General features: G+C 41.7%; 1 protein-coding gene across 2 annotated transcripts in view; it reads right to left on the bottom strand.

Moving 5' to 3' along the window:
* Positions 1 to 27,723, bottom strand: part of ABTB3 (ankyrin repeat and BTB domain containing 3) — a 219,755-nt gene that overhangs the window by 18,369 nt on the left and 173,663 nt on the right. For both annotated transcript variants that reach the window (XM_083462146.1, XM_083462147.1), the window contains exons 7-17: positions 26,112 to 26,213; positions 21,663 to 21,756; positions 21,438 to 21,573; positions 18,111 to 18,149; positions 17,527 to 17,747; positions 14,575 to 14,753; positions 12,251 to 12,322; positions 6,759 to 6,864; positions 4,714 to 4,816; positions 2,613 to 2,694; positions 1,344 to 1,412 (exon numbers count right to left, since the gene is read on the bottom strand). In XM_083462146.1, coding sequence (XP_083318272.1) covers positions 1,344 to 1,412; positions 2,613 to 2,694; positions 4,714 to 4,816; positions 6,759 to 6,864; positions 12,251 to 12,322; positions 14,575 to 14,753; positions 17,527 to 17,747; positions 18,111 to 18,149; positions 21,438 to 21,573; positions 21,663 to 21,756; positions 26,112 to 26,213 — 1,203 coding nt within the window. The remainder of the gene's footprint in view (positions 1 to 1,343; positions 1,413 to 2,612; positions 2,695 to 4,713; positions 4,817 to 6,758; positions 6,865 to 12,250; positions 12,323 to 14,574; positions 14,754 to 17,526; positions 17,748 to 18,110; positions 18,150 to 21,437; positions 21,574 to 21,662; positions 21,757 to 26,111; positions 26,214 to 27,723) is intronic.

Raw genomic sequence — 27,723 nt, 5'->3', positions numbered from 1 at the left:
GGTTAGCAGTGAGAGGGAGGAGGAGGGGTGGAACACCATGTGAGCTGGAGATGACAGACTGGAACAAAGAGACGCAGAGGATGGCTTTTTTCTGTTCTTTGAATCTAATGCTGCACTTATGGAGAAGACAAGACCCTCTTAGGATGTGAAGGCTCTGCACTCCCTCCATATAGACTAAGGTTGTATATGTGGGTAAATAAAACCATATATCATAAAGACACCACAGTCTCTGCTGTGCCTCATTTCCAAAGGAAACACAGACCCTGGGTAAGTGCCTGGAAACCCTGAAATCTCACACTGCTGTGGAGATATGGGTGCCATGTGACAATATATACCAGAGTCCTGGGAGGGAGGGAGGGAGGGAGGGAGGGAGGGGAACAAGAGGGGGTGTGCATTAGCAGTAAAGTTTTTTCATCCCCCACCTCATTTCCTGTTCTTTTTCTTTCAAATGTTTTATGCTGCCCAAACTGAAGCTCAGCTGAATTAAGGCAAATCTTTGTACCATATTATTCAGATAATTCTTCTTGCTATGTTACCTCTGACCACCACAAAGAGGAAAGGAGTGTGATGAGACCAAACCTAGAGGACTCATTGCCGGTGAATGGCAAGCTACAAAACCAGTCAGATCAAATGTCAGACTTCACTGAGGAAAATGTGTAGGTTTCAAAATGCATCTAAAGTGCATAAAATAAGATGACCCCAAAAATTACAGAGTCTACTGCCTTTTTGCAATCTCATGTTTATCCCCTGCCCCCTATGAAAATGTGGTCACTACTAAAAAATAGTGCATGGATTTTTATAGTGCTTGAAAAACCTGTTTGATCACCGTGGGTCAAAAATATATGGCTGCATATGTGTGCAATGACAGAATGAGAGGCAGAAGGGAAGGGCCGTAAGGCCCCGGGTTCATATTTCAGGAATCTTCAGAAAGGGTTGGAAACTAAAACCCAGTATGAAACCATGACCACTGCAGAGGGGAAACTACTAGGCTATGTGAACTATTGGCCTGATTTGTATAAGGCAGTTTTCTATGTTATCTTACTGTTTTCAAGTCTTTGAAAACTATTGTTCTTATGCTGGCTAAATACTCAGGCAACGTAACAGGAGGACTAACTGGGCTTTGTGCCTGCTTTGAACTACACTTTGAACTTTGATCTGGTGAATGAACTTCTCCTTTTTCTATTCCCTCCCAGTTTCATATTTCCGACAATTGATTGATTGATTCATTAATTTATTTATTTCATGTGGAATCACAGCCCTTTCACAATTGGTGAAGTCTACTTTTTTATTTTACTATTTCTTTGCATATTTATAATGAACCAGTAGAGCAAGCTGCCTCTTACCTCCATTATTTCATTGTTTTTAATGAGAAGTGACTCTGCACCTCCATAGTACAGATACTGCATTATGAGCTGAAATAACAAAGAGATTGATAGATCACAAAAAATGCAAGAGTAGTTTCCGTATTTCTTCTTCCCACCCCATTTATGGGCTACTGCACACAAGATAAAATAAGTGGTAAGGTCTTTAGGACCAGTGTTATGTGGTCCCGGCAGCCACTCCTAGTAACTAGTCTAGCTGCCGCATTCTGGATTAATTGTAGTTTCCGAGTCACCTTCAAAGGTAGCCCCACATAGATCCCATTGCAGTAGTCTAGGTGGAAGATAACCAGAGCATGTACTACTTTGGCAAGACAATGGCCAGGAAGGTAGCAGCTCAGCCAGCAATGGATCACATGGGAGTCCTTTATTGACATCAGACTTTGGCTCCTGAGGGCTTTTGTCTCTGAATGGAAATCTTTGTGACCCACTTCTGCCTTGCATACAAGCAGGGTATTAAGACAAGCTCAGACTGGAGATTGTGTAGCTTAGTGAGGACCAAGGGTGCTTCTAAGACAGATGTTTGTTGTCCACATGATATCACTGGCATCAAAATGTCACCCCATATTTCCTTTCCTTAATCCAGAGTTACCCTTTGTGGTACGTAAAAAATACAGACTTTTACCAATGACCTATTTGCAAATTAAGCCCCTGTCTGAAAAGCACCCTTTGTCTATTCCATACAGAAAAGAACTAGATGCATCCTTAACATCTAGCAAGCTGGTGAATGTAGAGCAGGCACAAGCAAAGGATAAAAGGAATGTCAAACTCAGATGCAGATTTCTCCTGCCATGAGACAACAAGCGCAATGGAACTAGAATATCAGAAAAGGGTGGTGGAAACCACTATAATGAAAGCTGTAAAGATAAGCCTGAATCTGTGTGAATCATCCCCTACTTAGTGAAATTTCTGGAACTACACGGATCTCTGAGAAGGAGGTGTACTGGTCAGGGGAGGGGTACTCCAGGGTCCTGTGCAACTAGCCCTTCTAGTTTGCTTGATCGTCATCATTTCAGGTTTGAGAATTTCCTTAGCTCTGGGTTACACTGGTATAAAATTCATATTTATTTGTCTCTTCACAGTATCACACTGCAACACAGATTACATACATAGGCCATAAAATAGTTAATCACCATTCACTTGTGATCTGGCTTCCAACTGGTTATGTTTTCTCTCTCCCACAAATTACCATTGGCTTATTATACAAAGACACCGCAGTGTATTGAACTTTACCTGGAAAATGGGATACTTCACATAACTGATTTCAATGCAAGTGCTGTCAGATGCAGGTTTGCTGGACAAGAGGGCTTTAAACCTATGCAAAAATATTCAAACACACTGATTTTTGTTATTTTTCAGGACAGATTGTGAGAATAATGCGCCATCGAAAAAATTCATGGGCTGGCGGCTACCAGCTTGCACATCAACACAATATTATGTCAGCATAACAAAGATGTCACTCAACTACACAGTCACAGTATTCTAGGATTGGGATACTAAATGCAATGCAAAAAAATTGTACCAAGCTATTAGTTGTCAATTCTTGAGCTGCTCCCTGCATTTATTTATATGGACAAACTTCGAAAGAACACCAGAGAGGCACACATCAAGTAGTATATAATGCAAGAAATAAAAATAAAAAATACATAAAATATAACATTCAAAATAAAATTCCAAAGTGAGTTATAAACAGCATGGTCACATATGAAGGGAAGCCTGCTTAAATGGAAAGGTTTTTAATTAACTGTCAAAAGCACATGGTTGCTGCTGCTTACCATAGGAAGGCACTTCCAGAGGGTAGGTACTACTGGACTTAAACCCTTACTTCCTAGTAGAAGTGAAGCAGCCTTCAGGCATGTGGGGAACCAGAAATAGTGTCCCTCCTAAAAATTGCAGCAGCAACGGGACAGGAACGTTAAGGGGTAAGGTGGTCCCTGAGGTATCCTGCAGCTACCCTTTTAGTAAGAGTGTGATCCATAGCAACCAGCAAGTGGTTATGTTTATTGAAGAATCATGAAAAGTCTCATCTGCTGATTTCTGCATATCTTTATCAAGCGTCTCTTAAAGTCACAGGAACAGCCACTTGGCAGCGGTAGCAAAGCGGCAACGTCAGAAGAGGCTGATATGCAAGGCTGGAAAAACCCCAGTAGCTTAGACTTGTTTATATTGCCTACAAACTGTTAATGTTTTTGAGCTCTGCCCATATGAAACTTATTGGCAGGCAGAAAGCTTTAAAACAGCCTTGTAAAATTGCCTATAAAGGTTACTGGCCTGCCAACAAAAATAAAAAAATACTGGCTTGCTGTAGGTTTGCAAAGGAGAAAAAGAGAGCTCAGCCTCTCCAGCAATGCTCTGCTGCATTTCCAGTCTGGGCAAGGCAGAGGGGGCTTCCCTTCTCTGGGAATCCTGTTGGGTTTCTAGGCTGGGCACAGAGAAGGGGTGGAACACTCTGTCCTACCCCACCAGCCTGCTGATGCACCTACATTCCACGCACTCCCTTGCATGCAGTTCCTTCCTGCCTAAGTTGCCAGCTGCATGATTAAAATACAAGGCTGTCAGAAACAAGAGACTTGGCAAATCCAGCAAGAAAAGTATTTGCATTCTATGTCTAATATGTTTTACTGAAGCTGTCCAATTTCCTTTTTTGGGGGGGGAGATTATACAGGGGGAACAAAAAGGCTGCCTGGGAAATATGACATTTTACATATTTATGCTATGAGTCCCTTACGTTTCCCTCTACACAATGTAAGGTCAGCCGCCAAAGACCTCTCTTGGATGGTTGATTGCTATCCCCTAGCAGCAGGGCTTCATCTGGGATGGCCCTGGAGGCTTTCTGCTCAAGCTTACATCTCCTTTTAAAGACCAGCCAGCACTCTTTTATTTTGACAAGCCACTGGAAGCTAGACTCCTGCACTGCTGGTCAGATAGAATAGAAGACAGGTCTTTTGCACCTTAAACAGTTGTGTAAATGAGGGGATTTCAGCAGATGTACTTTCTGCTGCAGGAAAACAGTTTGGCAGCTCTGAATAACATATACAGTATAACCCACCTCTCTTCTATGCAAACTTTCATCCCCTACTTTGAAGTCCAATTCCTGCTCCCAACGGATTTTTCTACTAGCCTATACATTTACAGCCCCAAAGCTTGTCTCTGTCTGTTCTTCCAAGGAACCATCCACAGGTAACTTCTGCAGCTTATGATGCGTTCTCTATTGCTAAAATACAACTTTCACTGCAAGCTCCTGTTGTATAACCTATAAATGCTTCCTGCTTTGTATTCTCCCTGATACTCAAATTAGATTTCATCAGGTTTATTTACAAATATATATATTTACCTTGGGGATGCAGTAAATAATAATACTCTGTGCGCATAAAAGGGTCTTCCTTCTACAAGGAACGTAACATCTGACATTTCCTTATTGTTAAGAAAATGAGGATCTGGAATCATAAAACAAAAATGAGTGGAAAGACATTTTAGTTGGGAGTAAGGTAAAACACAGGTGTGCTTGATCCTGATGGTAGACGATAGCTGCCTGAGACAGGCATGTGCTTTTACTGAGATTCATTCTGATTTGTCTGTGTGGAGTTTGGACAACTTTCTATCAATTGTTATCCCACACTTTCTCATCCATTTTCTTGTCACTTTTTAATAAAAAAAATTCAATTTTTATATATATATATATATATATATATATATATATATATATATATATATATATTTACAAGTGGGTTTGTATCAGAGTACTTTAATCCCCTGTAATTGTACAAACCTAAATTTGCTGGTATGCAATTGAATCCCTCAGGCAAAATAGTGACAATCTAGGGAAGATTCAGGTTCCTTTTTAGACCATTCTCTTTAAACTTCCATAGCTAGGTAAACAGATCTTTAAATCTGGTGCACCTTTCCATCATTAACAAGACTGTGCACACATTAGCATGGACAATTGCTTTAATTTGTTGTGTTTGACAACACAGTGGTGTCATTATTGACAGACACAAAATAGGACCTCAGTCATAACCATCACCTTCACTGATTGTAATGAGAGTGCTGAATGAAAAGTATTAGGCTTGCTAGTTAAAGATTTTCTTCCTTATACAGTGGTACCTCGGGTTAAGAACTTAATTCGTTCCAGAGGTCCATTCTTAACCTGAAACTGTTCTTAACCTGAGGTACCACTTTAGCTAATGGGGCCTCCTGTTGCCTCCACACGATTTCTGTTCTCATCCTGAAGCAAAGTTCTTAACCCGAGGTATTATTTCTGGGTTAGCAAAGTCTGTAACCTGAAGCATCTGTAACCTGAAGCATCTGTAACCCGAGGTACCACTGTATATCCCATGCTCTGTCTCAGGGCTTATCCATACTTCCTCTTGCCCCACTGCTTTCCCCTGGGGAAAATTGCTCTTTAGTGTGCAATTGGAGCAAATAGCTACTCAGGTTTTCTCCGGATTGACATTTGCTCCAATTTAGCATTAAAGAGTGAGTTTTCCTTGGGAAAGGAGCAGGGAAAGGGGAAAACAGCTCAGACCCATGCCTAGAAAGTGTGGGTCAAGTGGAAAACTGCTCAGATCTGTGTTTTCTAGGCATGGGACAAGTGGAAGTGTGGGCAAGCCCTCAGATCCACAACAAGGTGACACCACAAAGCACAATGCTCTTACAATATGAATTCCAGTGTAGTGGTAGCATTGCTCTGATCCCAGCATGTTGTGAGTACAGGATTACCGGTACTTTGTTAAAAATCAGTTTAAGCTAGTAGCTACGACCACAGCATGCGCCAGTGAATTCCACAAGTTACGTGTTGTCAATTCTGAACTTACTGCCTAACAATTGTATCAGAGGACACCAGCTTCTAGGGTATAATGACAAGGACATTTTCTTTCTACCATCTCCACCATTCATAGCAATGAAGAAAACCTAGCTATATGCATTCCAAATATTGCACATTTCAAAACTTGGATTTTGGTGTGAAATTCTAAACCTGGGTGGCAATGTCTGGGTGACAAAATTTCAGTTTTCTGGAAGACATCAATCCTCAAGCTTTGGTGACCTCCGAAGGAAAGGACAGCTGCAGAACAACTGGTGTGCCTTTCTGTCTAGCCAAACCATGTGTATTTCATGTATAAAGGCATGATCATGAATGGATGCAGTCCCTTATGTATGCATGTGGCTGAGTGCAGACAGCCCTTCTGATTTAATGGCCCCTTCTGATTTCTAACTGTATGTGATGTCCATCATGATTAAGCATGTCTATATGATCCTATACTTCTGTTATTTATCTTGGTTTCCCCCAGTGACAAACCTCAATGAACCAAATGTGTGTTGCACAACAGTGCGGATCAACAGAGAGTGCCACACATGTTCTACAACTCACAGCACACTTACCTAAACGAGATGTCTGCTTGCGTTTGATTTCAACAAGCTTAGGAATAGGATAGGGTCCATAGCAATGAGTGAATATGACAGCCAGTTGTTGACTAATCACTTCATTCTAAAACAAACAACAATACAACAAAATAAACACTAAATGCAAATATAACTTGAAGATTAGAAGACTCACTTTGGGGAGTTAGCTGAATGACTAGCATATGCTCATGGATTCCAGAAAATGTGAGCATGCAAACCTTTGCTGATATTCTAACTTTCTCTGGCATCATCTCAAACAACTGCTCTGGGACATTATTAGGTTCCCTCGCTGCTCCTAAAATCAACTAATCCATATAACAGTGGTTATATCTAGAATCTAGAATATCTAGAGTGGCACTCAGTTAAAACACGACAAGGCTGCAGAGAATTGCAGGATTTCTGAATTATCCTACATTTCCTGCAGAGGCTGTAAAGGTCTGTGTACTCTCAGATAAGTGTACTGAAACTGCAGCATGTGAAACCTAAGTATTCAAGGCTGCATCCCTGAAGGCTTTAACTGAGAAAACCTACCTGGACAGGATCATAAGTTAATGGTATGGTTTATGCTTTAATTCCTGATGTCTCCGTTCAAGGGTGATGTGAAAAACCTTTGTCTGAATCTAAGGCCCTAGGCAGCCATTGCCAGTCAGTGTAGACCAAAGGCTTCCAACTTTTTTGGTACGGCAACCCACAAGTCCAAATTTACTTGGTATGCTCGCCCATCAATTTACTGTCACATGGATTTTGGACTTTTCCGCCACCAAAGAGCAGTCCCCAAGCATTAAAATGAAAGACTCAACCATTTCCTAAGTTTGGTTATAGGTGTCAACACAACAATATGCCAACAAAACAAAAAGCTGTTAAGAGGTATTTATCATACCAATTAGGGATTACAAGCTATAATTATATTGGATTTACTTATAAAGCTTGCAACCCATCTGCACAGGCTACATGGCCTACTTGCAAGTCATGGCTCACAGGTGGGGAGACACTGATATAGGCAATTCTGGGACAAATGGATAGCTTCCTATGTTCATAAGCCAAAAAGGACATGCCACTGCTCTGGGAAGAGAAATCCAACCTGTCCAGAAAAGCATATGACCATGTTTTCTAAATGTGCTACTGCAGTGGGTCAGCAAACTTTTTCAGCAGGGGGCCGGTCCACTGTCCCTCAGACCTTGTGGGGGGTTGGACTATATTTTGAAGGGGGGGGGGGAGAATGAATTCCTATGCCCTGCAAATAACCCAGAGATGCATTTTAAATTAAAGCACACATTCCACTCATGTAAAAACACCAGGCAGGCCCCACAAATAACCCAGAGTTGAATTTTAAATAAAAGGACACATTCTACTCATGTAAAAACACGCTGATTCCCAGTCCATCTGCAGGCCAGATTTAGAAGGTGATTGGGATGGATCCGGCCCCTGGACCTTAGTTTGCCTACCCATGGTCTAGGTGAGCGCCTGAAGACATATTGGTGCCTGATAATCAAACAATGGTTTCTAGCTATGAGAAACAACGAAACAATGGTTTCTAGTTATGAGAAATGATAAAATAAAACTGAAGTGTATTGCCATGGGCTCCTGAGAAGCCCAGAAAATCTGCAGGTGTTAAAAAGAAAGGCCAAATTGTAGTCTTTTGTGGAGGAAGTATATGTAACTTGACATCAATGGGAACTGATCCCACAGAGCCAAGGGCAGACTTTTAGTCATACTTTCTCCTGATATAATGCCACCAGAAATCCAGTATCTTCTACATTTTCCTTCAGAGGAATATTGAAGCAAGCAAGACTTACAGGTAGAAAAGGTCACCTAACATACAGTAATCCTGCACAGGGATTGTTAGGAATAGGCAGAAAGATATTCAGTTTCACTTACAGAGCAAACACTAAATTAGACTCCATGTGCTAGGAACATTTTAAAATCAAATGGTAATCTTGAAATTAAAAGCTAAGAGAACACTCTGTAAAGGAATCTACTGATATGAACTAAGACTGGATAGAAAAAGTTGAATACAAAGGAACTGACTGCTCTTGGGGAAGATGAGGAAATGGTTAGCATTCTGTCCCCTGGCAGTGTGTAATGAAAGAGGATACTGTAAAATGACCATAATGTATGTTTAGGAAATCAGGGAAGAAAACCACAAAAATGCTAGATGAATTGCATGCTTTTAAATGTATATTTATTAGTTGCCTCATAAAATAATTGCTCTAAGCAATATACAAACCATTAAATGGGTGATTTGTACAAACCATCAAATTTAAAACAAAACAAAAATGTGCATGCCATTGTGAATGCAGTTAGATTTGGTGATGGGGCTGAGACAGTGTACATGAAGAACAGAAACATGTATGACTCTGACAGGGGCCAGAAAATCACATAGTAGAGTGATTGTTCTGCTTCAGATTCCAGGTCACAGAGTCTGCTGCTGAAATACTCGCCCACATAAAATATCCTCACTTGTGGGAAATGAATCTTTAAGAGAGAAAGGTTCCCACCCAGCCCTCTACTTTACATGCTAGTACTCTGCATGCCAAGTGTCACATGCTTAACTGTGAGAAGCATTAAAAAAAAACTACCCCAGTTAAGTTAGTGTCCAGCTAAGGAGCCAAACTGGGACGTGGGTGGCGCTGTGGGTTAAACCACAGAGCCTAGGACTTGCCGATCAGAAGGTCGGCGGTTCAAATCCCCGTGACGGGGTGAGCTCCCGTTGCTTGGTCCCTGCTCCTGCCAACCTAGCAGTTCGAAAGCACGTCAAAGTGCAAGTAGATAAATAGGTACCGCTCTGGCGGGAAGGTAAACGGCGTTTCCGTGTGCTGCTCTGGTTTCCCAGAAGCGGCTTAGTCATGCTGGCCACATGACCCGGAAGCTGTACGCCGGCTCCCTTGGCCAATAAAGCGAGATGAGCGCCGCAACCCCAGAGTCGGCCACAACTGGACCTAATGGTCAGGGGTGCCTTTACTTTTACCTTTAAGGAGCCAAACTATATGTGATGGGGCAGCGCCATCCTCTGCCCCATTCATATTTAAAGAAGGATGGAAAATGATACCTTCTTGCCTACCTTAACTTGCTGCACTCCATTGCTTTAAGCATTCATTCCCAATTCGGTGTCCCCTCCAAATGTTTTGGACAACAACTCCCCTAATCCCCAGTCACATGGCCATGCTGGCTGAGGATAAGGGAAGCTGTAGTAAAAAATAAATAAATCTGGAGTGTCCTCCAGATGTTATTGAACTCCAACTCCCATCTGCCCCAGCCAACATGACAAATGGTGATGCATGATGGGAGTTGGAGTCCAGCAACACCATCATGTCGGCTATCCCTGGCTTAAAGAAACAGACTGCCACAAGATAAGGTAAGTCAGGAAGCTTGTGATCACTTTGCTCCTCTCTGCCGAGCTTGTTGGTAGACCTGCTCCAGGTTAAGTAATCCAAGGCTTGGGCGTCAGCTAAAGCAAAAGGTTACCTAATTGGAGTGGAGGGAGAGTCTCTGAGAAGCACTAAATTCTAATTTATTTCACCTAATGTATTTTAATTGCAATCCTTTAATGGCACAGTAAAAAATAAAAATCCAACACTTTGTAACAGAAGATAAGTTAGAATTGGTGCCTGCCTTGGAGGTGTTGCCTTCTCATTCCCACATTGGTTCTTTTCTGCCTTTTCTGCCAAGAGGAAGAGGCAGTCAAATGTTTTAAATACATTACAGAAAGGAAAGGAGACTGTGCATTAGGGACACCATCTGGGGTGGCAGGGGTGGGTGGGACAAGGCTCCCCCAATTTTCAAGCAAGGGGCCGGGCCCCGCCAGGCCTTCTCACGGCCACAATGGGCCCCAGTCTGAAATCACGGAGACCTGTGCCAGCCAGTGCAAACTATACCGTACTATATGGACCAAATAATTCAGTTTAAGGCAGATTCCCATCACCCTGCCCCAAGTTTCTCCAATGTTCAGTGTGAGAAAATATATGAACTGCACAAGTTCTTATTGTGCGGCTTGCTTTAAGCCAAATCATACTGTCTGCTTCAACAGGCAGCAGGACTCCAAGGCAAGTTCCTCTCGGCTACAGAGGTCTTTGGCAGCCCTACTGTCTGAGAGTATTTGAAACTAGGATCATTTGCACGCAAGCACAGGGTCCACCACTGGCTGATGGTCACTGCTTACTTAAAAATGGATGGCTAAAGTAAGTGTCTAGACTGAAGTCTGAAGTGAAGAGATGTTGAGTACGGTAATTGGTAATGCTAATAAACATGGCACAAGGCTAGGAAATGTATTGTCCTAAACATAAGACACTCCATAGTTTGATCTTTGAACAGCTGTCACACAAAGTATCTATTTAGCTTTTCCATCTTATTCCTGTAAGATTAAACAATACCAGCAAATGTGGGATTATTATTGTCATTCCCCTGCCCTTGTGTAAGACTCTTCAGATGACCATCTTTTCCTTGTTGCTGATGGTGCTTCCAGATAACCTCTTTCTTGAGCATTCATTCTGACCTGTTTGCAGGGAGATTAGATGCCACTGGCTATTTAATGAACATCCATTCCGATTTGCTTGCAGCAGGAAGATTATATGATGTTGCATATGATGTTGCATCAAGCACCATCCCACACTTTCCAGTGCATTTTCTTGCCACATTTCTTATCACCCCAAATCCAATATTTTGGGGACATGGGTGTATTATCCAGGATCTCCCAGTCATCTATAACTGTTTAACCTGAATTTGCTGGTATATAATTGAATCCCACCTGAAAACAGTGGCAGTCTGGAAGCATCCTAGGTTTCTACAGATGGCATGACATCATCCTTCTCTACCCCGGACATTTTTTTAGTTCTAAAAAGGCAGCCTGCCCTGATTCTCTCTAGTTCTCTTTGCGCTGAGTTTTCTTTAGGTACAAATCATGTATGAGCTCCATGAAAACTGATTAAGCGTCGCTTTGTAAGATTACTTGTACATTATTAAGAAGCACATACATCATTAACGTTAGTCAACATTTGTGAGCTAGGGAACCCCAAGAGGCTGGTAGTAACAGCTAGACACAGTGAATAGCTTGACAAAATAGATTTTTTAAAATGTTAGAGTTGAGCTAAGGGTCTTTCACAACAGAGCACGATTTATCAGAGGTGATGCATAAATTGTTGCTGGGAGCAATGACATGACTCTCTTTTGAAGGGATTTTAAAACCTGTGTAGCAAAAGCTCAGATTTAAGAACATAGTCTGAGGTCTATGAGTATCAGACCAGAAGAGGGCATACAAGTCCTAGAGGAAGTCTCAGCAAGCATTTCCTTGTTATGAAAAACAGCGGGGGTCTTCGTGAAACCACTGTTGAAATATCCCTTTGGGAGATATTATGACTAAGGATTTAAGTGCAGGGTAATCCAAGGTTAGTTTCCAGATAAATCCATGCTGCTGCACTATATTTTCTGTGACAGTAGTTAATTGCATGTTATATTAGCATGCCACATTGGTGTACCTGATGTTCACTTCTCATATGGAGAATGCAAGACGCACATTTATGGAGACTTCGGGTCCAGGTTATTCTGAACTGTTTTAACACAGAGGTACTGAAAGTGATGACAGGTAATGCCACATGCCACAACAGTCACCAGCATTTAGAATAAATCTACCTCAGGGGAGAATTCACACCTTAAGGAGAGGGAAGCGATTCATTCCATTCTTCCCTGTTCACTGAAATTTTATAAACTTGTCTTTTTTATTTGATTTGGTAACTAGAGAGGCAAAAGCTCAGAAAAAATGCTACTCTTCCCCCTCCTCCTGGCACAATTTATTTCCTTCCACATGCACAGAACTTAATGAAGCCTTTCCTTATCTTCTATTCTACAGCAGTGCCTCTGCTGTCGAATGTAATCCATTCTGGAAGACTGTTCAACTTCCAAAACGTTTGACAACCGAGGCACAATGGGCGGTCGGAAAATTCCATCGAGAGATTGGAGAAATGCACCTCAGAAGCCATTCGACTTCCGAGGCACGTTCGAAAACAGAAACATTCACTTCTGGGTTTTAGGCATTCAGGTTCCGAATTGTTCAGCTTCCAAGATGCTTGAAAGCCAAGGTTCCACTGTATTGTGTTACCTGGTTTATATATATAAGGAACACGGGTGGCGCTGTGGTCTAAACCACTGAGCCTCTTGGGCTTGCGGTGGTTTGAATCCCCGTGATGGGGTGAGCTCCCGTTGCTCAGTCCCAGCTCCTGCCAACCTAGCAGTTCGAAAGCATGCCAAAAAGTGCAAGTAGATAAATGGGTACCGCTCTAGCGGGAGGGTAATTGGCGTTTCCATGCGCAGCTCTGGTTTCGCTGTTCTGTTGCGCAACAAACGGCTTAGTCATGCTGGCCACATGACCCAGAAAAACTGTCTGCGGACAAACACCGGCTCCCTCAGCCTACAGAGCAAGATGAACGCTGCAACCCCAGAGTCATCTGTGACAGGCCTTAACCGTCAGGGGTCCTTTACCTTTTTTTTTTTAGTTTATATATAGTGAAACAAAGTTTATCTCCAATTTCCCTACGTGTGTGTATGTGTGTGTGTTTCACATCTCTGACAATACTAATACATACCCTTGTCAAATGACTGCATTTCAAAAAAAACAAAACCTGTTTAGTATTTGTTTAAAGGAAATATTCAAAATGTGTGAACATACGCCTGTATCAAACTCTTTGGCATGAAATTCAAAATGGGCCTGGAAAAAAATTCCTAGTAAAGCCAAATAGGTCATATCAACTCATCTAAAAAATCTTAAAGGGAGGAAAACAAATATGGGAAAAGTAATTCATTTGATCTGAAAACTGACACACACACACAATTCCCTTCTTGGACCATTCTAAGTAGTCAGCTAGATTAAACTAACATCTCAGCTCCTTTGGATATCAGCCTCCCTTGCCTGTATTTTATTGCCTGACCTGCATTGCCTCTCACTTTTACCGCAAGGACTTGGCTTCTGTCGGCTCTTGAGCTCACTGTGAGTGTGAATATTAAGCTATCCTTGCAGTGGATGGAGAGCATTGGCTCTCTCTTTTTAACGCGACACAGTTGCTTTTATGCATTTGCAAAATTGACTAAATGTCTAAGGGCAGTTCCACATCATACAGTTAAAGCATACACAATACACATTTAAAGCACATGAGTCCCCCCCAAAGAATACTGGGAACTGAAAGTTCCCTCTCGCAGAGCTACAATCATTAACCCCCTTAAAACACTATAGTTCCCAGCATCCTTTAGGGGAAGTCATGAGCTTTAGATGTGAATTGCATGTGCTGGAAATGTATGGTGTAGATCTGTCCTTAGTGGCTCAGTTCTCGTTATGACCCCAATCTATGGCTTAGCATTATGAGAAAGACAGCTGTGTCTGCATGTTCTTCCCTCCCTACTCCTTCCTACTCCTACTCCTGTGCCCTTCACTGAATTAGGGACACAGAAAGCTGTCTTCCATGGAGCCAGAATATGGGTTCATCTAGCCCAGTATTGCTGACACTGGCTAACAGTTGGTCCCAGTCCTACATGGATCTGCATACTATCTTAGCAGGGTGACTTCAGCTGAAAACTTTTTTTATTTCAACAAGCTTTTAACATTTGATCATTTGCTAATGTAAAGACTGTTCTGCACTCAGATTGTGATGGTTTTAGTGATGCAATGTTCTTATTATAGTTTAATATTTTTATCTGGGCATTTTGTTTTCTAAGCCACTTTTGAGTGTTTTACGAACAGAAGAGCAGTGCAGTAATAAACAATAACAGTAATATATCCCAATTGTGGTGTAATAATGCCAGTTTCACCCACCTTGCTTGCCTTCAAGATCTCAAACATCAAAGGCAACCCTTGCGTGACAAGTTCTTCAGTGTATTCTTCCTCTTGAATAGATTTAAATTCTTTCAGCAAGCATTGGATGAGTGGTCTTCTGTGTTGCTGAAAGGCAGTTCGCAAGGACTCTAACCATGTATGCAGAGTCCATGGGACACCTGTATAAAAATTTAAAATTATCTTAAAGATGTGCACATATCTTAAATACCCAGGTTTAGATTAACGAGATGGAGATCTTATGCTGGACCACATTTTGAATTCCATTCCACCTATTCTGTTTCCTCTGCTGGGATCACCATTAGCAGTTGGCCTCAATGGGCACCTGACAAAGCCCACACCTCATTTGGGGCCCACTGTCAAACCTTAGAACCTCCTGGGCTTGTTGCTCCTCTTTTTTACTGTTGCTACTGTTTTCAGTTGGCCTTTCAAGCAAGCAGGCAGGCAGAAAAATGAGAAAAAAGAACATGCAGAAAGACCCACCTCTCCCTTGGGGAGAGGATGTTGAGTGGAAGAGGCAAGTGAACAGGCAGCGACAACAGTGATGGTGAGGAGGAAGTGTACAAACTCAGCGGGAGGTGGGCACACTGACAGCATCTTGCACGCACATACAAAAAAATCCCACCCGGAACTGACACTCGTCAACATCCCCCAATGAGCTATAAATCCCTGTATATCTTTTATGTCTCAGCTGCTTTCAGATTGGTGACTCCTAGTACTAATAAATCATTGCTTTTCTGCTGTAAGTAAGCTGCAAGCAGAACTGCACCTGGCTTGCTATACAGCACTCCCCACCCCCTATAATTTCATCTTGCTAAGCATCAGCTACATCAATGGGTATGGCATAGACGCCCATGGGTATGCAAAATCCAATTTCCTTTGGTAGCCACTTGGAAAACAATTACAAGTGACCATTAAACACAATAAATCAATTAGTTTTTTTGGTGGTAAGTACTTATTCGTTTAAATGGGGCTGCCCTTTACAACCCATGAAATGCCCAAAGAAACCAACAACCCCATGGTATTTCATGTTTGTTTTAGATCTGATGTATACATTTGAAGGTATCATTGGGGGGAGGAACACATTGCTAAAGTGGGAGTGATCAAGTGGATTCCCCCGCCCACTTTATTTGTTAAAAATTAGCAGCACAACATTATGACACTTTCATTTTAGTAGAATTTTGCTAATATTTTACTTTAAAAATATAGCTGAAAAAGTGTTTTTAGTTTTAACCAAGAAATAACAGCATGACAGATTTTTGGTACACATTATTTGGGTTGGAGAACTGCATCACAACATTTGGAGAAGGGCAAGTTTTGATGGATGACTGTGCTTTGGTTTGAATATTGTTTTGGAAAGGGGGAATTCAGTAGGTTCGCCTTAACATTTGAACTGAACTAAATTTATCCCTGTCCTTATTCTGGATGTAAGCATTTAGCATATAAAGGAACCCACTAAGTGTTTCTTCCCTCACATAGAGGTTGCCTTGAACCTGTCCTCTCCCCTGCATGGTTTTGCTATTTAATTTATAACAGGGATGGGAATGCTGTGGTCCTCCAGATGTTGCTGCATAGAGGGTTGCTGTCCAACATCTGGAGGGCCACAGGTTCTGTACCTCTGCCTTATAAGCTAACATACCTAAATTAAAGATTTAAGTCAACTAACATACTTAAATTAAAGGAATTAAAGATTTATTTGATATTAGTATTAGAGGTTTCACACTGGCCTCTCTTTTAAATATTTTCATGCCTCAAATCCACAACATAATTATTATTTTTGATAAATAAGCAGCTATTGATGTTGTAGAATAACATACCATTTTCACATATTTTTTATTTATGTGTTTATAAATTGCAGGTGTGTTAACTCCTCTCTTGAAAAAGCGTTGCTCTTGAAATGGGAATAAAGTAGCCTTCCTTATTTACACATGTTTTTGTTTTGCTTGGGCCTTTGATATTGCTGCTTTTAACTCTCTCCCTTTTTTTGCACAGGCCTTCAGCTTCCCTTTTCAATGCCAGAACAAGTAGTTCTTAATCTAGTCAATTTCACTCCTAAGGTAGAAAAGACCTTCCTAGTATTTATAAAGTGGAAAATTGACTAGGACCAGAAGATAGCTGCTTTTGAGTTTCTGGCATGCAAAGGATTCTGGCCTGCAATGTCAAACAGAGCCCTTCTCACCCAAGGATCTATTGTTATGAAAGTGTGCTCACTTAAGAGGAGGGTTGCATGTCATTCTAATCAAATCAATCATCATTTAATCAATTAAAAATGTGCCTAGGTGTAAAATCAAAGAAGGCATTTTTTTCCTTGCTAATGATGGTTTATTCACATGCAAGTGTATCCAGATTTAATCAATTAGCTTTCAAACAATTAAGTGGATATGATTCCTTCAACAGAGTGACTGCCCTGCTTAAAAGTAATGCCTGTGCTGCTTTGTGTGTGTACGGACTACAAATACCCAAAGTACAGCACAAAAGTCTACTGGGACATGATCACAGAAATAGGAAAATTCACAGATACTGCAGCTCCTTAGTAAGAGAGATGGCAGGAGGTGGGGGTAGGGGAAGAAGCACAGGTGGGGCACAGCCAAAGAGATGCTTCTGATGTCATGACTTAAACAAGTGCTTTAATATGGTCAGACCTATATCATTTAGCATATTTAAAAGGTAATCTAGTCCAGATAGAGACAATCCCAATTTACTAACTAATCCACAAAAATGCCAAAGATAGGAAGAATAAAAACCTCTAGCCATGTATTTTAACCCTTTTTAATATTAAAATTCTCTCCGGAATTCCCAGGCACATCTGAAAGTTACCCAATTTCTGCCTTGACAAATAAAAAATGGTCAGCTCAGCTGACAGAGGCCATCAAACCAGATTTCTGACAGTCATTGCTCATGGGAGAGAAAAGCATGGAGGAAACCAAAACTGACCTATGCTCCTGATGTCAATGGTTACATCCACATATCCGTGCTCAGCACTGTGATACATAGCCTCTTTCAGAGCTTTAAGTCTGGCTTTGCTGTTGCGGCTGGCGCACAAAGGAGCTGGAGCACTGTCTGCCAAGTCAGTTCCCTCAGCCAGTATCTCCTCCAGGGACAGGATATCACTCTTCTCCTTCTCCGGCTGAGCAAGCAGCTTACGAAACACGTTCCTGTCAATCACAGGGCAAAAAGAGAGTGGGGGTGGGGGAGGAGAAAGGCCATTGGGTTGGAACTCTTAACAGTTTAAGCCAGAGCCAACTAGCTATCTAGCGAATGCTACATCTAGTTAGTTCACCTAACTAGATCCTCTAGCAAATCAGCTTTCAAGCAATGCCTTTCTTTGCGCAGTATAACTTATTTGGGCTTGCAGCTGCAAGTCCAGCATCCAGGACAGAGACTCTCATCCTCTGCTCATCAACAGGCTTACACCTGTGTGATGCCATTCATCTTCAATGGAGACACTCCCAATTGATGAACTGTTAGAAACAATCAATCAAAACCAGGGTGCATCTTCTCCCTTACCTCCCACCTACCTTATATGCTTAGATCTTGCTAGCTGCGCATGTTCAGTCCTGTGGGGGATAGAATAAGCAATGTTTCCAGAGCAGATGGGCTAACGAGTGTGTGAATGTATTTATAGAGGGAGGAAAGATATTTCCCCTGTTAGTCAAGAGGACGGGTGTGTGTTATCCCATGCAATGAAATAAAGGGGGGTACATATTCAATATTTCCAGTCGATAGCACAATCCACAGCTCTCAGGGTGAAGACAGATGTGGTATTTAAAGAGAAGCTCACTGATGGGCCTGGCTGCCTGGCTGGGCGTACGGTTTGCCCAATAGATAGAAATTCCATCAAACTGAATCCTGGGGCCACCACCGAAAGCTTCAAGGAAGCTACATCTCTTCTCAGTTAAAGAACCAATTGTACATTTATTTGTTTATACATTCATCCACCTTTTAAAAAAACGAAAAAACTAAAATAAACAGTTGCAAACTGTTCTGGGTTTGGGAGAGGCTCTTTGGTGACATTGCACACACTAGCTTATCAGATTTGATTACAAGCATGCAGAATCTGTTTATTCAGAGCTCAACCCTCAACAGGGGAAAGGTATGCTTGCACTGCTAGCTTAACAAACAAGCCCACTGCTATCCAGATGTTACATCTGTATTCATCCTTAGCCAATATGAGGCTGCAGCAAATTCTTACTCCACATTACAGCTAGAGATGTTGAGATTTTCCTGCGCATCTTTATAGAATTTCGGGCAGAACTGGGTATCTGGCAGATAATTCAGATTCCTGAGAATCTCAAGTGTACTCTGTGCTCAGTTACAACTGCTGCCATTTGTAGACCCTAAAGGTGACAATGCATTAAGTCACAGGTAGGGAGTCTGTGGCCTTTCTGATGCTGTTAGATTCCAGTTCCTATCATGACCACTGGCCATGCTGGCTTGGGCTGATGGGAGTTGGCTCTCCAACAATATCTGGAGGATCACAGTTTCTCCATCCCTGTACATAGAGTAGCAATCCCATGATCTCCCAGGTAAATGGAGAGTTTGTGTGTTCAAAGCAAAGCACAAAGCAGAAGGCAATTATGAATACATGAGTAGTGATCTGCTGGTTTTATTTATGCTTTTGACTTCTTTTAACTTTTTATGATTTTACTGTCTGGTTTTATATATTTATATTATTGTAAACCGTGGTGATATATATATTTGATACAGTGGTATATATAAAAAAATTTTAATAGATAAGTAAGTGCAGGCTTTGACAGCTAAGCTCCCTCTATAGAAGGGTATCAGTTCAGCCCCTGAATTAATAAAACTCAGGAAGGAAATGAGGGAGTGGGAGCAGAACTTTGCTGGAAGGGCTCAGAGAACAGTAAAGCAAGACTGGTGGCAAAGGTAACTCTTCGGGGTTTTGTACTGTGGATTGGGAGAAACTGCCATTCAGTAGTCCCCCTTTTCCACCTTAACTCCTTGCCTTCTTGCACAGACAAACAGACCCTTCCCTTCTAAGAGAGAGACCGCATGTGCATGTTTGGTCACTGCAACACCAAGGTAGGACATAGCTGTGAAAGTGGGTCATCGCTGATCTAACACCATAGAGAGCTTGTTTGTCACCTCATGACACCCCAGAGGTCATTATTTTCAGTGGAACTATTTAAACATTCAGAGTTATCAGCCTTTCAGTAATACATGTGCATGTATGAACCAGGCCTCAATCTTTCTATCTCATACATTGGTAGATATGTGCATCTGGCATGCTTATTCCTCCTCTCTTTCCCACCTTAAAATCACTTTCATTTCTTGTGACCTTTCTTCTGTCCTTAGACCCCTCTCACCCAGCCTCTAAATCATCCCCTTTAGGTCTGACCTCCTGTGGTTCTTTACCCCCCTTGCCTTGCTGCTTTCTCCAGACTTGGGAGATCGATAGTTCTGTGCCTGCAGTCCTCACTAGTCCTTCAGACTGAACAGCTCTTGGATTGCTTCCTGCGCTCAGCTTTGATTCTCACAGACCTCTCCCAAAGCTTCCAACTATTTACCAAGCTCCTCATCTGTGCACAGGGACCATAGCTGAGATCTTTCAATTCTGCAATGGACAGGACTACATAACCACCTCCCAGTGAATCCCCTTCCCAAGTCCATTTTTCATAAACATGTAATCCTGAAAGCCACACTGAGATCTGCTGCCTAGAAAAACTAAGGAGGAAATCTAGTTAAGATGCAGCTGTGGATCATGGGACTGCAGCCAGTGCCTTAACTTCTATTTCCCCAACCTCATTTGGGGAAGGTTCTCAGGCAGGGTGGAAGGAGAAAAAACTTGCCCATGTGAAGACCACCTGGTGGAAACCCTTACACATATGGTTCTTAATTGTAAACTATATGCTGATCTCTGTCAGTAATTTCTAGATGAACTCTGTATCCCCAAATGGAAACCAGAGTTGGAGGTCATACATTTTCTATTATTGGGGAATGATCAGGAGCTCACCAAGTTAGTGGCTAAATATCTCTATTTGGTTTTTTGTTGTCGAAATACACTGCAGACGTCTGATCTCCCTGGAGACCTAGAGATGTGACGATAGACTGCTCTGCCTCCTTTCTTTTAGCAAATGTTTTGTGCCACTGGGGAAGTGGTAATTCTGTATTGATTGTTTTGGATGTTTGTACGTGATGCCAATAAAAGGTTTGATGATGATGAACTTCAAAAGAAAACAGGCAGACTACCTTTCACAGACATTTTACTAAGAACATAAGCATCCTCCAAGATTAGACCAAAGTTACATTGCTCTTTTTGAACAGCGGGCAGCCAGATGCTTCTGGGAGATTGCAAGCAGGGTGGGAAGGTGTCAAGAGTTGCTCCAGACTGCTACATCATGTGCTGAGCCATCAGAGCTATAGCTTGGAGCATTTCCCTAGATAATATATGTCTCTGCCCACCTTGGATGACCATTAGCCCTCCTTGTCTAGAATAGCTATAAAGGCTTCCTGTTCAGGCTGGAACTTTGTCTAGGCAATTATATTCTCTCTCCTCCCCTTTTTGGGACTCCTGGCTCGTTCTCTTTGTGCTGATCTCCCAGCGCTGACTTGTCTCCCCTCTCGAGAGCCACCTATAGCTCAGCAACGACAGAAGGCCCTTCTTCCATTGTCTGTTTCTAGCAGTGTTTTTGGCACTCAGAAATACTGCCCCAGAAAGACAGCTAGGTTCCATCTAGCTGCTGTGGCTAATATCTAGTCACATATCTGGTAGCATGCTTACGTATGTAAAAATATATGTACAACGCAGAAGCACCGTTTGCAAGTTTTGCATCATGACACAAAGAGAACATTTAAAACATTTAAATTAGCATTTCCAACTCTACCTGTGTCCATGTGCAGCAGCCTGGCTAAAGGAGTTCATATCACCTTGAGGAGTCATGGAAATGCCATTCCTGTACATGGTTCCAATCATGGGGTCAGCACCTCGCTCCAAAAGCAAACTAACGAGTTCAAAATTTCCTGTAAATCAATAAAAGTGAGTGCTTTTCACTCCCTTTAGCCACATTTTTTTTAAGCTAAGGAATGTTCATGATCAGAAAAATCCTTACCTGCAGCTGCTGCCAGTTGCAAGGGAGTTTCCGAATAGTTTTCATCACCATGTTCCAAAGAACCTTCTACTTTGGCTCCTGCATCCAGCAACAGCTACAAAAGGAAATTCACCATTTAAAGCTGCTGATTTAAATGTAACAGTAAGAATTTGGGAGGCTCCACAGATGCAGAAGGAAGTTTAACTGCCTTAAAGGCCACCCAATTCAGGGCCAAGTTACACAACAACTGGTTGCCAATTGACCACCCAGGGATGTTTTTGTCCACCCCACTTCTGTTGCTGGTTATTCAGACAGTATTTCATTCGTCTTCAATAAAGGGAGGAATGCGGACAAGTAGGAAAGAAGAAGGCATTGGATGGAATGAGATGTCATGTTCCATGTATTTAAGCTCACCTAACCTAACTGTTTAGTGCTTCATTTCTGGGTGCCAGTAAGCTCCTTTCCTTGTTTTCTCTTGACTCCCTATAAAAAGTATATTGCACCACCATTGGAAAAACCCTGGTGCTAGAAAAGTGAAGCTAGGCCTCTGAATTCTACAGCCACTAAACTGCCCTGGCAACCATCTTTCCTAACAACAGCCACATGCTCTTTGTTCTCCCTCAAAATGTTCCAAAACATGGGTGGGGAACCTTTGATCATCCACAAGCTGTGGGACTCCTCACTCCCATCGGTCCCAGCCATCATGGTCAATGATTATGCATGATGGACGTTTGGATCTAACAGCACCTGGAGGACAAAGGTTCTCCACTCTTGTTCCAAAAGTTTATTTGGCCTGCCAGCTTTCTCTGAGGGGTTGTCGTGATACATCACCAGCTGGCTTGCTATTTGGTTTCAGCCAGACACCTACTTGCTCTCAAATATCCTCCTGCCTGCTACGCTCTCACAGGATATCTAAGGCCAGCATTGCAATTGCCCTGCTTGAGGGTTCTTGAAAGTTCCACTTTTTTTCTATATAACTTTTCATTTGATTTTCATGCAATAAACCAGGTTTATATGTTACAGGCATTAAAAAAGGTGTGGGTTTGGGAAAATGTTCTACAGACAACATATGTAGGTTAAGAGTGGTATACGCTTTAGGCATGGGCTTGTTTGTATTGGAACGACAAACTGTTAGAGCCGGAGCTTAAAGGGTTTTGAGAAGTGCAACGTGTTTCATGTTGCCCAAGTCTGCAGGGAAGCAGTCCCCTGAGCACTCCTGGGTAGCTCATCTCATTAAATCAGTCTTACCAACCTGGTGCTCTCCAGATGTTCTGGACTACAACTCTATCCGCCTCCGTCAGCATCTGCTGGCTTCATCTGCGAGAGTGGTAGTACAAAACATCTGGAAGGCGCCAGATTGGCAAAGTCTGCATTCAACCATAGCTTCCACTCAGCAACAGGAGAACAGCAAAGCTGTGGTTTAATGTAGTCTGTGACCTGGACCTGTTTTTAAATGAGCCTTAAATACCTGGATGTTTCAGACTGCTTTTAATTGATTAATGACATTTAACCTACACTTTATGAGGTGTAGTTTTAACCGTTACTGGCTTGTGTAGCGCCCAAGTGGAATGTTTTATGCAGATGTTTTGGTGAATTACATTTTCTTGCCTTGAAAAAGTTTTTACCTTGAAAGTTGTTAAAAAACATGTTGATAAAATTAAGAAATACAAAATGGCAGCCTATGCCAGTGATGGAGCAAATTCTTTGGGCATACCCAAATTAAGGCTTGTAAAAAGTTCAGCTCAGATGGAAAGAACCCGCACGCCTTATTTTTTTCAATCATTAAGTTCATTGCAGAAATACCTGGCCATTTAAACAAGTGTGGACCATTCACAATTCCCTGCACAGTGCACCTAATTGTCATGTACATGCCTGAAGGCTATGTGAACTAGCAATCAATGGGACATGACTAATTTGTGCACTTAAAACCCCCAACGATTTCACTGAAATACATGTTATAAGGGAAGCATCTCATAACATCATTCTGAAGCTCATCAGATTGAGGCAAACACCTTCCACCCTCACTTTAATGGGTTTCCTGGGTGTTGGGCAAAGATGCAGTAAAAAAAGAGCTAAGGGTTTGGTGAAACCTTTCACCTAAAGGTCAGCATTAGTTTATTTAAGATCAGTGTAGTCATGTGAACTTCTACTGTTCAGGGAAGTTTTTAATGTATGATATTTTAGTGTTTTTTGGTTTCTATGGAAGCCGCCCAGAGTGGCTGGGGAAACCCAGCCAGATGGGCAGGGTACAAATAATAAATTATTATTATTATTATTATTATTATTATTATTATTATTATTATTATTAACTTTTGACCACTGGTCTATCAAGCCCAGTACTGTGCACAATGGCAGCAATTCTCCAGAAAGCCAGTGTGGTGTATTGGTTAGAGTATCAGACTAGGACCTTAGGAGACCAAAGTTCAAATCCCTACTTAGCCATGAAGCTTGCTGTGTGACCTTGGGCCAGTCACTAGTGCTGAGCCTAAGCTACCGTATTTTTCGCTCTATAACACGCACCCGACCATAACACACACATAGTTTTTAGAGGAGGAAAATCCGTAGGCATGCCACCAGTAGGCATTTCCTCCATAACACGCACAGACATTTCCCCTTACTTTCTAGGAGGAAAAAAGTGAGTGTTATGGTGCAAAAAATACGGTACCTCCCAGCGTTGTTGTGAAAGGGAGAGAGCCACATACAGCACTTTGATATTCTTCGAGGGAAGTTGGGGTATTAATGCAATAATGAATAAACAAAAGAAACAAAATGTTCTCAGGCAGTTATTTCTCCCAGATCAGCCTTCCACGATCCATTTCACTGAAGGTTCCAGGGACTAAACCAGGGACCTTCTGAATGCAAATAATCATTTTTGTCTGTCTGTCTGTCTGTCAGAGTAACTAAGATATTTGTAAATTGTACAATATATAAGCATCAGCAAATTAAACTCTTCAGAAGTTTTACATAGCCACTTTTTCAAGGAAAATTAAATAAATCCCGACTGGTATATCTAGTGAGAAAGAATTGGAAATGCATATTGTTACTATGGGGGAGAGAGACAGAACAGGTCAGATGTGTGCCCTCTATGCCTCATTCTGAGTATCTCCTCATTCTCCATTCAACAAAAGTAGCAGCATAACAATTTAGCAGGGCTCTAGATTAAGGTGTGCAATTTTTACCTTGCAGCCCAGCCACACTGGCAAGCACCTGAGAGATCAATCTGGTGTATGTAATTTGCTTAGATAAAAGTGATGTGGTGTGGTTGAAAAATGCCACACTTCTCTAGGAACAATGAAAATGCTTTAAATGACTGACTCAAGGAAACTGTGAAAGTGGCAACAGATAGCACTGGAAGAATGTATTGGGCTGACTGTATTGGTCATGGACCCATAGGAGGACAGCCCTATCAGTTGCACAAACAGACAGGGCATTAGATGATATGCTGCAGATACATCCATTCACCACAAAATAATGCCATGGGGGAAATCATATTAAAGACAGTCAGCATAAAAACAGCCTTCCTGGATCACAGTTAGCTGAGATAAACCCATCAGATGCCCCTGCAAAGCTCATAAGCTGGGTGTGATAGAAGTAGTCACTATGCTTGTGGCCAGCAATTGGTCCATCAGAGGTATAGCATCGCTTAATGTGGAAGTTCTAGTTTCAGCTGTCAAGGCTTTATAACCACTGATATATTCATCCTCCATCCAAGCTTGTGATAATAACCAGCATCTCCCGGCCATGCATTCCACTGTTAATTATGCAGTGCACAAAGGAGTGTTTCTTTTTGTTTGTTGACTTATCAGAATTCATTGGATGGGTGTTCTGAGAGAGGAATAGCAGGTGCTGGCTGAGGCTGATGGGAGTTGCAGTCCAAGTTGGCACCAGGTTGGCAATGACTGCTCTACATTTTCTTTATTTAGCATTATTCTTATCTATGAGTTGAATCAGTCTTTTTAGCTTTGGAACATAACAAAGGACTGCAGGGACGGGGGAGAAGAAACCAGATTAACATTATGTTCACTAACATTAGAAAAAAAGGAACAGAGCTTTTACTTTCACTAAAATTAGAAAAAGAAACAGAAAAACACAAATACAGAGGAACACAAAACACATGGCCAAGAATGAGTCGGCAGGACATAACTGGTACAGCTTCATTTTAAAATTGCCCTGTTTATGCTTCGTATTGGCTTACAGTACAATCCTACAGATGTTTACTTGGAAGTCCGTCCCATTGTGTCCACTAGGGATTACTCCCTAGTAAACATGCTTAGGATTGCAGTCCTACTGATAACTATATATAATAATGCTATTATATATATATAATCTATCTCTATCTATACAGCAAACAAAGAAGAAGCAGGAGGAACCAATATGAGAATGGCTGCCAATTATGGGGATGAATGCCAATTAAAACCTAACAAATGGGAAAGAAAATATGAGATGGAGCAGAGGGAAATACAGCAATACCTGAACTACAGGAATATGTCCATGCAACACAGCAAATGTCAGAGCGGTCCAATGGCGGGTCTCGGGGTGGACGGATGGATATTTATGAGGAGTACTGATAACCTATAAACAGATAAAGGAGTTTTCTTTCATAAATGGCTCTTGAGGGGAGGGTAAAAGGCTATATCTAAACAAAACAAGCTCGTCAGAATGCCAGGCACACTTTGGTACAGAGGAAAAAGCAAGCAAGCATGCAAAAGGCACTCTAGACCATTATTGTCTCTGGGTTGCATCCAATAGTGCTGGTGCCCTTGCGGAAAAGTGCTTCTTCTCACACGTTTTGCTACCCACTTGCACCCTACGGTTCATCCCCTGCTGAAAGCAGTTCCTGTTATGTACTGAAGTTCTCACCCTGGGCCAGCAGGGGAATACTGTAGATAGTTATGCAAATGAAGGATCGAAAGTGACATTCAGTGATTGGATAGTTTGTATGCAAATGAAGGATCGAAAGTGACATTCAGTGATTGGATAGTTTTAGAAAATGGCAACAGTTACATTGTTCTGGAGCTCTATATAAGCAGGCTGACTGAGCTCCTCAGCTCAGTTCTGTTCCAGCTTACAAATAAAGAGCTGCTTTGGAAGAATCGCGGTGTCGTCTGATATGTTCGCCCACAACTTAACTGTTCCTAAGGACCTTCTGTAACAGAATAGGATACAGGATGGAGAGCTGCAAATAGGCATGGTGGGGTGATCAGCAAAAAATCAGTTTATCCAACTTTGGCTAATGGAACCCCTTTCCACCAAGGCAAAGTCACCACTGGATACAACCCTCTGCATTCCCATCCCCCTTTTATCTAATCAAAATGTTACTTAGCAAATCAACACACTTCCTTAACTTTATTCTGTGCCTTTAACTGAGGCCTATGTCACTTCTATTGTACCTGATTGCTATTAGTTTATTAGCTACGAGCTGTGATTGAGGATCTCATAACTATCATCTAGATCCATGGTTTTTAAATTGCATTCCAAAGAACAATGTGCTTCATTGGAAGCTTTATGGAGATTCATGAATGAGAAGATCAGGAATGGTGGACAATCGTCCCTGAAAGACAACTTGATCACAGCTCCCCCTATAGTAAGGAGATGAAGGGGAACAGTGAGTACTGTATGTCCTATGGAGTACTTTCAGTTCACAAGGCAATGTTGAAACCCAAATACCCCACTAAAATTTAGTAAGCACCATAAAATATGCCCCCAAACACTCTCCAGATTCCTAGGGTTCCTTTCTGACGCACTTTTTAGAAAGAGATCACTGTGTTCATCCATAAATCTTTTCTGTCCTGTTTCCAAATTCATATGTGAGATATCTAGTGATAAAAAACCCACACCAAAATTTCTATTTAACTTTGCATTTTGTATCATGTGCATTACTAAATGTTAGTTTATCCTACAATATCAATTTTTTAACATTTTGGCACACTTTTTGAACCGAGAACTGTAGTGCAAAATATGGAGAAGTGTGAATGTGAAAATAATTATGTTCCAATCCGAGCATTAATTAAGCCAAGAGGTACAATTGAGGTCAGTTTTCTAAAAAATGTGAAACAAATGAAAGCAAACAGATCCCTGAAGG

This window comes from Podarcis liolepis (genome assembly GCF_965112155.1).
Source record: "Podarcis liolepis genome assembly, chromosome: 10".
Classification (NCBI taxonomy): Eukaryota; Metazoa; Chordata; class Lepidosauria; order Squamata; family Lacertidae; genus Podarcis; species Podarcis liolepis.
The sequence above is the reverse complement of the archived record's forward strand: the minus strand, read 5'-3'. Positions and strand labels throughout refer to the sequence as shown.